This window comes from Petaurus breviceps, unplaced genomic scaffold (assembly GCF_028583685.1).
Source record: "Petaurus breviceps papuanus isolate PSGF00001 unplaced genomic scaffold, PetGlider_PUasm1.0 99, whole genome shotgun sequence".
NCBI classification, from domain to species: domain Eukaryota; kingdom Metazoa; phylum Chordata; class Mammalia; order Diprotodontia; family Petauridae; genus Petaurus; species Petaurus breviceps.
In genome coordinates this window covers 24,740,696-24,754,978 of record NW_027187465.1, presented here as the reverse complement: position 1 = coordinate 24,754,978, position 14,283 = coordinate 24,740,696, and the positions used below count along the sequence as shown (strand labels likewise).

The window sequence follows — 14,283 nt, the reverse complement described above, 5'->3', positions numbered from 1 at the left end:
TGCCAATCACAGTGGCTCAGGCATTGCAGGCATTTACTGAATTTTTTTTGCTGAAATTGTTTGCTGAACCTTGAGGGAGAAATTTACACTTCCCCACAGTTATTTCAAAGTATAAGGAAAACCTGGTGAAGAAACTTTCTCTACCAAAGCAGGTGAGGCCTCTCTGCAGTTTCTAACCCCAGGAGAGCTGCCTGGGGGCACTGAAATAGAAGATTTGCCCAATATGTGCCCCCCCTCAGGCTGAAGCTGGCTCTCTATCCATTACTCCATACGCCTCTTTTAAGACATTATTTAGGTATAACCACAGACTTTAAAGAACATGTGCTAGCTCCCAGTACAAACAATTCTTAATGAAGCCAGCCACTAACTTCTACCTTAAAATCCTAAAGAAATAATGAAAAAAAATCAATATTGGGATAGCAAATCCTATCCTGAACTAGAAATATTTCTCAGGTCTTCTTTTATGAAAAAAAGAAAAAAATCACACTTTGGAAATTCTTAATCCTAAGAATTAACCGCCTAAAAAAATAACATTGTAAAGAAAAAAGCCCAAAGCACAAAGAATCTATCAGGCAACAAAATTCACCCTATTCAAATCTTTTAGGTGTGAGAACTGAATACTTAGCACAGAAGTTTAACACAAGGTGGTCCCCCCACATGGGTATGTATTTCACAGATAGGGCCCCAGGGCCAGACAGGTGAGATGACTGCCCAGAGATTGGGATTCAGCTTTCTGATTGGTTGCAGGCCCACTGCTCCTTCCACCAATCCCATGTGGTCCTTTCTGAGGAGTGCTCATTTCAGCCTGGAGGGCCATTCTAGTAAGCAGCCCCTCTTTGGCCAGAGGTCCTTGAGTGGCAACACTAAGAGAGAGGTGATGGACTGCCCACATGACTTATTGGCATCTTTAAGATGTCAAAAGGATACCAGAAAAGGCCTAGACCTGGGGGGTGGTTCCCTTCCTTATGTGAGGACAAAGATAAGAGGCTCACAAGAAGTAACACCCAGATGGGCTGCAATCTGTACCTTTGGAGAGCATGCACACAGTGAGGCGCTTCAGATCCATGCATGGATTGGGTCAGAGGTCATGAGCTCCCATGTTTACAACACCAAAACCCCAGAGGAGACCATTAATGACGCACCTCACTGGTCTGTGTCGTTGGACAGAGCCATTTTTCAAGAAGCGTGTCCCAGATCTTTTCCAAATCCAAGCTGTTAATTTCAGCTATTTCCTTGGCCGCTGCATGAATATCTACAGGCACACAACAGAAAGAACTTTTACCCAGCATCCTGAATACCAGAGGAGAGGAAACCCAAGCTGCCTACTCTATGCCAGGCCTCACCAGGCCAGTCTTGGCCAGCCGGCCCCTGGACCCTCCGCAGGATGCTGCTGTGCTCGTACAGACTAGCAACGAGCTGTGCTGGCTTCCCCAGCAGCCGCAGGTGCTCTGGCGCATTCAGGCAGTGGGTGATCAGCACAGTCTCGGTGCCTGACCGCTGGTATTGCAGCCTCAGTTGCTTCAACAAGGCCTCAGCTTTCTCACGGGTTTCATCCTTTAAAAACAAAATCACAAACCAAAAGGCAATCCTGCATTACAAAGAACAAGTGTTTGGATGTACCTTCTGCTCTCTCCACACTGACTGCACAGGGCCCCAGGGCCAGACAGGTGAGGTGACTGACCAGGGATTGGGATTCAGCTTTCTGATTGGTTGCAGGCCCACTGCTCCTTCCACCAATCACACGTGGTCCTTTCTGAGGAGTGCTCATTTCAGCCTGGAAGGACATTCTAGTAAGCAGCCCCTCTTTGGGACATCTACTGCCTGCTGCCCCAGAGCTTCTCCTCACCAGCTCTAGCCCCTTGACTGACTGACAGGCAGGTGACTCAGCCCCTGAACAAACCAAAGGATCTCCCATCGATGGGGAGGTGTTTATTTACTGGCATACTGATTTATCTATTTGTCTAGACCTATGATTTCCCTGGGAGAGGGCGTGCCAAAGGAGAAACTCCCTTTATTGGCACAGGCCAGAGACTGGTCTGCACATCAGTCTACTGGACAGTTGCCTGGGGCACTGAGTGGTTCAGGGGCTTCCTCATGGCCGTGTCCACCATGTGTCAAAGGAAGAGCTTTCTACCTCTATGGAAGTCTCACCACCATGACACATTACCTCTCAGAAGGTACCTCAAGCAAGCATTGTGCACACAAACGATAAAATGAGGACAATGTCTGAAGGACCAACCTGGGACGGAATCTTCTTTAGCCATTTCTCAGCCAAATAAAGGCAAAATTTCAATGTAGTTATCTTGTAGCAACCTAAGAAAGGGAGAAATTCAACCTGGTCTCAAACAATCCTTTTTTAGTTAAGCTAGAAAGTAGCATTTCCAGTTTATTTCAATTACATATCTGATTGCTTTTTATCTTGCATAAATGACCTACAAAATACCCTTGAAGAATGTGAACAGTCTGTTTCTTCTTTTACAACGTGACTAACATGGAGATATGTTTAACATGATTATACGTGTATAACCTATATCAGATTGCAGGCTGTCTTAGGGAGAGGGGAGGGAAAGAAAAATCTGGAGCTCAAAATCTTACAAAGATGAATGGTGAAAACTATCTTTACGTGTAATTGGAAAAAATGCAGAACTATCAAGTGAAAAGTTATTTAAAAAAGAATATGAACAGTCCTTTGCATTTCTCTAGCTTAACCAAGGCAGTTTTCCTTACTTGTAGCCACAAGGAGAGCCCTGGACCATGAATATACATGTAAGCAAGTCTCATAACCCTGTTCTCCAAGCATCAAGGAGAAGGAGCCAAATGGCTAACATGGGAGTGGTAAAGGATTGAAGACAAATGGGCGTGGGGAGACGAAGGTTCAAAGTTGGGAGATTGATGATGGTATAATTAGCAGGGGCACAGTGATCATGTTGTGATTAGAACAAATATTAAAATCTGACTGGGCATACTTCATTGTTCTACCTAGAGACAGCATGCTTTCCCATGGGAATGCATTTCCCCATAGTTTCTTTAGGAAAGCAACACCTACTTTATCCACAGGCTTTTGCAATAATGCCAAGATTTTTAGAGGCATAACCAAATAAGATAGAACTGGGATCCTGACCCTACACCTAGGGAGCAAATAAACCACGGACCTACATCTATTCAGCCAATGTTCTGATGCCTTGAGGAGTTGGGAGAATGGCTTCAATATCTCCCAATTCCTACCTTCAGGAACGTCCTGAGCAAAGTTGATGGCCACAGCAACGGCCCATTCAGGATTGCCTATGGATAACAAATAGGACTGCAGAACCTCATAGATTCTCACTATTTCCTTGTTATTCAGGGTTGAGCCTTGAGCCTGCACCTGCTTCAGCAACTTTGGCTTCAAGCTTTTTTCAAAGACTTGCTTGGCTGTTGACACATACAGAGAATCTAAAGAAACCTTTAATGATAAAGGAGAAGGGCCACAAGTTAATAACAATTAACACAAGGTATACGAGCAGCTCAAAATTCTCATAGTCAGAGCCTGTCTCGGTGGATTAAGAAGAGAGCTGGCAGGGGTTTTTGCCAGTTACCTTCATGAGTTTAGTGATCAACAGGAACGTTGGGAAGGACTCCTCCCTGAGCTCAGCAGCTATAGGAGAAAAGGAGAAAATGGTGTGTCTGAGAAATCCAGGGATATTTTTTTCACTTAATGCTGAACCAAAGAAACCAGTGAATAACATACAGAGGATTTTCCAGAAGTTCTGCACTTTTCCAAAGAAAATGAGGTGAAAAGGCAGCCGAGTCTGAGCAGCCGAGGACAGGGTCATCGCGTGGCTCATGATGTACTCGTGTTCCAGATTCCCAGGAGGGGACGCTCGTCTATAGGACTTCAAATGCTTCACAAGACTCAAGCCCTAAATGGAAAGAGCAGTGGTTTCTTATCAGCTGAACAGATGTCTCTGCTTTCAAATGTTTAAGCCCCAAGATTACTTCTCCTGTACAGAATATCATCCCTTGGTCCTTCTTTTACTCCAACTGGCCTTTGTATTGAAGAACCTAAAACGGGTAACACAAGACCAGACATCAGGGCCTTCAAGCACAAGACCCTGTCTTTCATAGTGATGCCAAGGGTTGTTTCATGGAAACACATGGCGATTAAGTCTGTACAACATTCCCTCAAAGACTAGGAATCCATCTCAGACTCCGTGTTTTACTGAAATCCCTTCTGAACACTACCTTCCTTTTGGCTCATCTAACAAGTCTCTTAATGTAATAAATGTTTCTGCTTACCTTAAGAAAACAGGACATCAGGCTTATCACAAGGTCAACTGCTGGGTGATGGATTTTTAATCTACAGCTATTCTCAAAGACTGTCTACTACAATTGAGGGGAGGGTGCAAATTTTATTGATGGAGACAAAATAATGGATACTTGGAATAGTGAAATATAGGGGAAAACAATTTAGAAATATTTCAGTGATGGAGCCACTAATGGTAAAATGTACTTTTAATACTGAAGTGTGTACTTCGTACATTTAATAGAGAAACTGCCACGAAATTACTCAAACTTTTGGAGCAGACTCGGTTTTGTGCATTTTGCACACACTTGGCACTCCTTCAACCCCAGCTGATAAACACATTTTTTTTTTGGAGGGGCAATTGGGGTTAAAGTGACTTGCCCAAGGTCACAAGCCTAGTTTTTGTGTTAAGTGTCTGAGGCCGGATTTGAACTCAGGTCCTCCTGACTCCAGTGCCGGTGTGCTATTCACTGCGCTACCTAGCCACCCCCGATACAGACATTTCTTTTGGGCGATAGCAAATCAGTTCAGTCTGATGTTATGTTTTTATTCTCTTCACCCAATGATCTCACCAGCCAAGGCTATTGGCTTCTCCACAGCATGTGGCATTGCTGATCACCCTGCCCTCCTGCATTCTCTTCTCTCTAGGCTTTTTGGGAATCTGCTCTCTTTGCTTCCCTCCAATGTCTGACCTCTACTTTGCAGTTTCCTTTGCTGGAGATTCCTCCAGGTCACACTCACTAAGAGGAGGCATTCCCCAAGGCTCTGCCCTGAGCCTCCTCTTCTCCCTTTATGTTACCATACTTGGTGATCGCATCAATTCCGCTTGGTTCAATTACCATCTCTATGAAGATAATTCCTAGAAATATAGATTCAGCCCCATTCTCTCCAACTGCCTCTCAGACATTTCTGAAGGGAATGTCAAAGCTCAACAGGCTCAGAACAAAACTCATTTTCTTTCCCCTCCAAGCCCACCTGTCTTCCAACTTTTGATTATCCGGGGTCCTGCCAGCCTTCCAAGCGGCCCAGCCTGGCCACCTGGTTATCGTCGGCAGCTCCTCACTGCATTCACTCCACAAAACTAAGCCACTGCCAGATCCTGTCCAGCTTCTTCCCTCCTCACAGTCCTCATATACATCAGGCCTTTACTGCTGTTGTCTGTCCTTCATTCTCGAAGAGGACCATGACATCAGGGAGGTGATGCCCTGACATGCAAGTGAACTGGATTTCCGTGAGGAGGGCCGTGCAAAGTCACCAGCCTCACTCTCTCCTGTGGGACCATCTGGGTCCAGCGGTAAGGTATGGATCAGGACGACTAGAGATGGCCCCCAGGCCTTTATCATCTCTCGTCTGAACAGAGCAATGGCCTTCCATCTGGTTTCCTTATTTCAAGGTCCTCCTGCTCCAGTCAATCCTCCAGCACAGTTACCAAGTGGTTCTGGGCCGACCATGTCACATGCCTTCTTGATAAACTCCAGAGCTCCAGGAACAAATCAAAAGTCCTCTGGGTTTGGGATTTCAGACTTTCCATACCCTAGCCCCTTCCCATCTTTCTGGTCTTCTTACACTCTACTACCCTCCAGAAATACTTTACACTCCATACAATTTAGGTGCACTGGTCCCCTTGCTGGTCCTTCTACACAACACTCCCTCTCTCCTCTCTGTATCTTGCTGCTAACCATGTCCCCATGCCCAGGACACTCTCCCTTCTCACTCCTCACCGCTTCTCCCTGGATTACTTCAGGACTTGATTCATGTCTAGACATTACCTTTACATTTACTCTGAAAATATCTTATGTGCATCCAATTATATGCATGCTTTCTCTTTCATTAGAAGGTGAGCTCCATGAAAACTAAAACTATCCTTACTTTTTTTTGCATCCCTAGTGTGTTTAGTACTTGGAACATAGAAAGTGCCAGATAAATGCCTATGTACTGGTTGATAGATCTGTCCTCTAAGGAAGCTTCAACCCCTTAGGAGTATAAGGAAGTTAATTTACATTTGGAAAACCCCAATTTAGCAACATTAAGATAAAATGCAAAACAAGGGCCATAAGGAAAATAGTTCTGTAAATATTTCTGGAACTTTTCAGAAAGGAAAGGATGCTCAGAAGTGTAAAGTCTAACTCTCATGATCCAATGGAAACCTAACGCAGGGGGTTAGTTATCGTTTATGGATTCTCTGGTATACCTGATTGATATTGACATTGGTGACCTTCTCATCAGCTTTCTGCATAACTTTCAAGATGACTTCAATAATTTCATAGTCATATGGATCCAACTGTTAAGAAATATAGATATAAAAATAGTCACACCAGAGAATAGGATTGGCTTTCAAAACAGGTAGCAGTTCAATTGCATTAATTAAAACTGTGAATACAAGTATGAAGGAGTCTCATATGTACTCAAATGATTTACAGTACTTTTGTAAATCTTAAATTGCTACTAAAATATGAGCAATCAAAGAATTCGTTTAGTCGCTTTTTCAGCTACGTCCAGCTCTTCATGACCCCTTTTGGAGATTTCTTGGTGAAGATACTGAAGTGGTTTGCCATTTCCATTTTCAGCCCATTTTACAGATGAGGAAATCGATACAAACAGGGTTAAGTGACTTGTCCAAGGTCACACAGTTAGTACATGTCAGAGGCCAGATTTGAACTCAGGAAGATGAATCTTCCTGACTCCAGGCCTGGCACTCCATCCACTGCACCACCTAGAGGCCCTCAATTAAAGGGCAATTTTTCTCATTTCTAAAATCAGCACTACCAGAACAAAATCTGAATATTAAATAGTAGCTTGAGGTAGAAAATGTCCTTGTAAAAAATGCTGATGCCTTTGGTTTTTTTGTTACAGCCATTTCCAGATACACCCAAACACACCCAGAGCCTTTCCACTGTAACACAAAAACAATTACACAATTAGCAATCTCATCTGACCATCCAACACTCGTACCCATGTGTTCTCCCTCTCCAACAAAAAAACGGAGGTGCCTTTCCTCGTGTCCTGGGCCAGCACTGCCTTCCTTGGTGTTCTTTTTGTTGAGGTTATTAAATAGTTCTCTGGAAATGGCTTACTTCACTCTGCATCAGTTCAGACAGGTCCTCCCATAGTTCTCTGAACTCCCACCTGTCTTCTCTTAGGGTGCTGACATTCTTCCACTGCATTCATTTATCATGACAAGCTAATTCGTCATAATTCCCTGTTCAAGGGGAACCCACTTGTTTCTAGTTTTTTGTTACCACAAAAAGTGTCCATGCATAAGAGACCTTGCTTTCTGTCCTTGACCACCTTGAGGCATATGCCCATTAACCTCTGGATCAGAGGAGTAGGAAGAGTTTAGTGGCATTCCTTATTTAAATTTCAAACTGACTTCCAATTCATACTGTAACCAATAATTAGCATTCCTGCCTTCTGAAGCCTGTCCAACACTACTGCCACCTTCTGTTTCATTTTTGTTTGCTTTTTTATTTTTTTGCTTTCTGGAGGGGGGAAGGCAGGGCAATTAGGGTTAAGTGACTTGCCCAAAGTCACATAGCTAGTGTTAAGTGTCTTGAACTCAGGCTCTCCTGACTCCAGGGCCGGTGCTCTATTCACTGCGCCACCTAGCCGCCCCTTTTGCTTGCTTTTTAAAAGATGGTTTCAATAACCAAAAATCTGGGAAGGGTAACATCTATGCTTTAATAATAATTGTGTGAGATTCTTAAAGTGAAGAATATTTATTTTTTCCACTTATTATGAGGAATTTGGAAGAAAGTGAATAATGACCTTTCCTTGGAAATAGCAAAGCTAGAATATGATTCTAAGAAAGGCTCTCATTATTCTAAGATCAGAAAAAGAGGACAGACAGCAGAGTGAGAGTTACTTAGGTCAATGCATATCTCTAGGGGAGAAAAGGGGAAGCAGCGACGAAGAGCTACATTGGCTTTCTCTCTACTGCCACCTTGTGGAGCCCTGAGTGTGAGAGCACATACCCCATAAAAAGCTGAGTGACAACCTTCAGTGTGTTCAGTAGATTAAACCTGGAGTATTTAATGTTTAACATTAACATGTTTAAATTAATTTCTGGCTTCTCTTCAGCCCTGCTCAGCTTGTGTCGTCCCTGACTCTATCCTCACAACTTCGCCATGTCCAGTCTGTTGTCCGACATCTTTTTTCTATCTGCTCCCTCTCACCAGGGCCCCTTTGGTCTGACCACGCTGCCATCCCCTGTGCCGGCCCTCACTACTCCAATAACCAGTAGGTGGGTGGGCCTGCCCCCAGTGTCTCTCCCCTCCAGCCCATCCTCCAAACAGCTGCCAAAGTGAATTTCCTAAAGTGTAGACCCAGCCGTGGCTCCCTCTCCCCTCCAGGACCACTCATCAAGTCCTCTATGAGGCCCTGAAGGCTCTTTCAAAAGCTGGCTTCTTCGCAGCCCTTTCACTCGTCTCCACGCTGGCCACCTGCACAGGTTGGTGCCCCTAAGCCACTTGAACCTTCATTTCTAGCGCTGCCTTCCTTAAACTTTGTAAGTATCTTCTATGTACCTTTTATTTTCATGTGACTTTCTCCATCAGAATGTAATTAAGTTCCTTGAGGGCAGGGACTGCTTTTGTTTTTTCCTTCCTTGGATCCCAGGGCTTAGCTTAATGCCTGGCACCATACCTGTTAACTGGAAATGGAATTCTGAACCCTTTCTAAAAACAAGAATTAGAAAAAAAGGTCCCAATTATACCAAAGTATACAATACTTTTTGTGGTAGCAAGGAAGATGGAAACAAAGTATGTATCAATCTGTTGGGCAAGGGCTGAATAAAAGAAACATGAATATGCAAAATATATTTATACAAATGTGATAAAATATCAGTGCACCAAAAGAAACAAATAAGGAAATTCACAGAAACAGGAGAAAACCCATAAGAACTATTTCAATGCAAAGAAAGCAGAGTCAAGAGAATAATATATAACAATGAAAACAAGAATGAAATGAAATGAAATGCTAATGGAGACAATAAAGGCAACTCAACTCAGATTAAATGGAATGACCAATCACCATATAAAATGAGGATTTAAAGGGCTTTCTTTGGTTGGGAGGGAGTCATTGAGTTTTGCACAAATGCTTTTTTTTTTTGTTACAAGGGTGAATTGTCTTGCAAAGGAATCAGAAAATCATTGGTGTCAAAACCAAAAAGCATTAATAAAATTTTAAAAATCTTAATGGTCTGAAACTGGAAAAAATAGAATTTAAAAAAATCAATGTGATTACCTAGCCTAACATTTACTGGTTACATAATTTTCCCACCTAAATAAAAGAGGAAATGTCTCCAAATGCAGAATGTATGAAATTCTCCATTAGTCCCCTTTCAAGCATTAGTGTGAGAACCTGCCAAAGGAAGAGAAGATGGAGATGAAGGAGACAAGATGAAATGACCACCCACCTTGTACAGAATGCCACTGAGACTCACAGCCAAATTGCTGGTGCTTTTCAATAAAGGCACGATCTCAAGAGCTTTGGCCAGAATTTTGGAGTGGGGCTGTTTCAAAGAATGCACAGCACTGTCTTCCTCACAGTGGTCGATATGATGATGGTGGAGAATCAGGGTTTCAATGAAAAGCTGAAGAGCTGCATCACTGTCCAATTCGTACGTGCTTTAAGGAGGGAAAAACTAAGTTCAGCGTACAAGAAAAGGACACAGGCCCAGCACCTGGATTAGGCCTTCCTCCTCTCAGTCTGACAACATGAAGACTGAAGCTACTTCAAGGGCCTAGGACCTATGTTGGTGTGGCACTCCATTAACAAAGAAAAGATGGCAACCCCTTTAGTATTTAGTAGAGGGTCTTAAATGAGTTGCTGTGACTGAAAAATTGACTGAGGTAAACATGATCATGAGTTTCTACAAACTTCTTGAGTCTGGTCCCTAAATGAGACAACACAGTCATTCTCTTCCAACCCCTATCTATAGATAGCATTACAAAGCAAACTGCATTTTTGAAAGCAGCTAAAAGGTTAATATACATAATAATAATAATATACCTTCAATCTCTGGTAATGTTTTACCCATAAAACTGAAAAAATTTAATCTGCTCCAGAGAATGATGACTGACAGCTTTTAAATCTAAAAATTAAGAAGGACTCTCTGCAAGGAAAGATTTTTAAATGAACTATATTCTCTCTCCTTTGGAAGGGCCCCACCATGTTTTTATGTATTTAGTTGAATTACCTGGGGTAAAAAGACAGCATATATAGAAAACTCACTACAAAGTTTGTAGGAATGAACATTTGCCCCATACTCTCACATGGCAGATCTTAGAAATCTAAGATTGACTTGACATTTCCAGGGTTGGCTAATTTTGAGAAGTGTCCTGCATTAGCAAGACAACCAAAACTCTCTGAATGCAGCCCACTGCAGGAGGAGGAGAAGTCTGCTGTGAACCGTTATGTTCAAACTGCAGACTAATGCACTCTTCACACTTCCAGTCGCTAAAGCTGCTGGCACATGCAGTGACTGGAACCTCCAAGTCAAGGCCACAGAGCCCCAGATTGCCTCCTTGGTCGGAACAAGCCTGCTGACAACATTTTCATTGTTAGAAGAGAAACTACTAAGATAGGGGAAAAGGAAAGCCAATCAAAAGACCTGACATTGACTTGGAATTTACTCATTTGTCGATCTAAAATTTTAAACCCCTCGCCTCCTGTATTTTCACTGTTGAGAGCCATTAATCCCTACATCCTGGGCCTCTCCTACTTATTCAGAATGAAGAAGAAGCAATTAAGACAGGTTTGGGTTTCTTCTGTATACCAATGGATTCACCTCAAGAATCAAGAAGCACAGAGGGTACTCTTATGAGCCACATGGAAATGATTCTTTTTATTCTAGCTAGATAGATGTGCTGCTGATACAATGTTCTAAGACCTAGCTGAACCGATTACCTGCAGTATTCCAGAATGAGAGCTGTGTCCACATCGGGATTCTTCACCAGTGTGCCCATGAGTTCTTTCTTTCTTAGTGAATGCTCCCTGAACACGGGTTGAAAAGAAATCTAGAGATAAAAGCAACAAGATACCACCAAAATAGAAGAGAAATCTTGTGGAAATGAATGTTGAAAACTAAAAATAAATAAATTCAAACAAAAATAGAAGAGAAATGCCTGAGAATCAACAGACACAGGTATGGGACTTGAAATAACGACACATACAAACACAATTTTTCAGCTTTCACAAAAGCAAAACCAGAATTCCCTAAAGCTCCTCAAATTCCCTATCCCCATCACTCCTCCTGAGAGTCCAAATATGTATAGCAGCAGCTTACAACATCCCACACTGCCACACTTTGAGGGTAATCTGTTGATATTTGGCTGATCCACATGCAAAACGTGGCCTCAAAACATTATGGTCATACCAGGTGGGGCTCAGAGATACTGGTCAAGGCTGGTCAAAAACATATCTGAAACATGTACCCTAGTTACCAAGTAGGCCAAAGAATCAGGTGCTAGAGCTGGGAGCAACCACAGAGACCATTAATTTTTAAGGGATCACAGGATTTTCAGCTCAAAGGGACCTTAAGAGACTGTACAATCTAACTCCCTCATTTTACAGATGAAGAAACTGGGTCCTAGAGAGTTAAGTGACTTGCCTGAGGTCACCCAGGTAGCTAACTTGTAGCTAGCATTTTAACCTAGGACCTCTGACTCCAAATCTCCTTTCTACTATATCCTGGATGGATTCTTGGAAAGTTCATTATTTATTTGCCCCTCAAAATTAAATACCTTAGATCTACTGCATTTATACTGTGCAAATACAGTTGCACAGTAGAATGAGCACTGGAGTTAGATTCAGGGTCAGGCCCCTTCAGCCTGATGCTTCTTCTCCATCTGACCCTGGGCTCAGCATCGTTCTGTGCCTCAGTTCCATTATGTATAAAAGGAGGGCATTAGATGAAATGCTCTGTAAGGTTTCTCCTTCAATGCTCATTCTGTGATTTGAAGAAACCATATGCTTCAAGAAAACCTAAGATAGAGTCTTGAACTATCCAATGATCCTTCCGCTAAAGGCTAGGCCTGGACTTGATGGAGAGTGTTAGGAAAATGCAGGCAAGGCATGCACACGCATGTGCTAGTGCATGCACGCACACACACACACACACACACACACACACTACACTCACTCGCATGACAAGAAAACACAACTCTCCTCTCTATGTCCCTAACCTAACAAAGGAAGGCTATTTCCCAAACAAAGCAAGTGAGTCAAACACTCAGGCCACTTACCCCAAGTTTCCCAAGGCGGAGCCCCCACTGGGCATCTGTGACTAATTCTTGGAACTTCAGCCTTATTTCTGGTTCCTTATAGAGATAAGCCAGTTGAGCTCCCACCTGGGACACAGCCTAAACACAAAAATAGGACAAAATTCGTTGGAAGGTAAAGACTCTCCTATCTTGCTGTGTGAAGGTCCCAGGTCCATTCGTCAATAGATAAGCATCTATGATACAGCTACTAGATGCCAGCACTGTGCTCAGTACTAGGGATGCAGATGAAAGTGGAGCCCTACACGAATGCTTTAGAAAATGAATTATAATGTAGTGGAGATCTCTCCCCCTTCTCTAAGACAAACCCTAGAAAAAGTTGTTTCTCATAGCTGCCTCCACTGCCTCTTGCCCCTTTGAAACTGAACTCCTGACATCCTCATTCAAATGAAACTGCCTTCTCCAAAGCTCCCTCTATGCTTTTCATTTTCAGATTGGATAATCATTTCTCAGTCCTCACAGGCCCTCAATCTGAACCTTGCCCCCCAAACACACAGTGGGCCCTCTGTGGCTCTTCGTGACACCTGGATTCTCCTCTTGCCCATCTGACCTCTTCCTCAGCCTCCTTGGCCGCCTCATCATTCATATCACACCCCTAACAGTGGATACTCCCCAAAGTTATGCCCTGCACCCTTTTTCCTTCAGTCTGCATAATCTCTCTTAGTGACATCATCAGTTTCCCATGGTTCAATTATCATCCTAAACAAATGACTCCCAAATCTTATTTCCAGCCTTGGTTTCTCTTGAGCTCTGAGAAAAATATATTTTACCATTACATTACTAGCTAATGATCAATGATTATTTATTACTTAATCTTAATTTTTCTCCTATTTTTGTTAAGCCCACACTCCTGCAAAAGTCAATCTCTGAAGGGTACAACTAAATAAGGTAATCTTCCAGCCCCAAGGCACCTACCTGAGCAAGGACCCTAACTCTGTAAACAAAAGCCAGTCTCAGTCCCCAGATGTGTCTTCCTTGTTCTAGATTCTTCCTTTAAAATTTAGGGCTCTGCAGCTCATGAAGGAGAAGACTGGCCAGACTGGGGAGGATGGAGATGTTACCCTGCCCAGATGCCTTGAGCATGTTAAGTCTCAGGATCAAATGTATTCTCAGCAGGAGGAGCTTAAGACTTTCGGTCAGCCTCCTCGTTAAACGTCCACCAATCACAGTGGAGTTTCACTAGTCAGGGGAGTTTCCTGTCAGAAGTCATACACCTGATTTAAAGTGTTTCAGAATCTCCCTTGGAGTCTTTGGGACCAAGAGAAACCACTGACCATCAACTTGTTGATTATTGGCTAGACAAATGAATTAATTATGCCTGGAAACCTTGCCTCTCAGGTTTTCATTTAGGACAGCTGCAACCCTGCTTCTCCACCTAGTGGACATTTCGAATTCGATATCCTACAGACATCTCAAACTTGACATAGCCAGAACAGAACTCGTTATAAATCTTTCTCCTCAAGCCCATTCCTCTCCCACACTCCCCTCTTTCTGCTGTGGGCACCACTGGCCTTCTCGCCTCCCAGGTTCATCACTCACCTCACATTCCCAATCAAACTCGGAGTAGGTGCTTAATAAATGCCTGGTGCATTTACACAATGAAAATCAAACTGCTGGGTATGCTACCGTGTTTCCCCGATAATAAGACCTATCCCGAAAATAAGCCCTCCCCTTACTGTGTAAGATTCCTCTAAAATAAGCCCTCCCCCGAAAATAAGCCCT

The 14,283-nt window shown here is 43.1% G+C and overlaps 1 protein-coding gene across 3 annotated transcripts in view; it reads right to left on the bottom strand.

The window, feature by feature from the left end:
• KNTC1 (kinetochore associated 1) overlaps nucleotides 1–14,283 on the bottom strand; it is an 87,667-nt gene that overhangs the window by 18,245 nt on the left and 55,139 nt on the right. For all 3 annotated transcript variants that reach the window (XR_011167106.1, XM_069081465.1, XM_069081464.1), the window contains exons 42-51: nucleotides 12,526–12,642; nucleotides 11,189–11,298; nucleotides 9,696–9,906; nucleotides 6,474–6,563; nucleotides 3,728–3,899; nucleotides 3,576–3,634; nucleotides 3,226–3,442; nucleotides 2,240–2,313; nucleotides 1,344–1,554; nucleotides 1,143–1,252 (exon numbers count right to left, since the gene is read on the bottom strand). Coding sequence is in view for 2 of the 3 variants with exons in the window: in XM_069081465.1 (XP_068937566.1) it covers nucleotides 1,143–1,252; nucleotides 1,344–1,554; nucleotides 2,240–2,313; nucleotides 3,226–3,442; nucleotides 3,576–3,634; nucleotides 3,728–3,899; nucleotides 6,474–6,563; nucleotides 9,696–9,906; nucleotides 11,189–11,298; nucleotides 12,526–12,642 (1,371 nt within the window). In the remaining variant the exon portion in view is untranslated. The remainder of the gene's footprint in view (nucleotides 1–1,142; nucleotides 1,253–1,343; nucleotides 1,555–2,239; nucleotides 2,314–3,225; nucleotides 3,443–3,575; nucleotides 3,635–3,727; nucleotides 3,900–6,473; nucleotides 6,564–9,695; nucleotides 9,907–11,188; nucleotides 11,299–12,525; nucleotides 12,643–14,283) is intronic.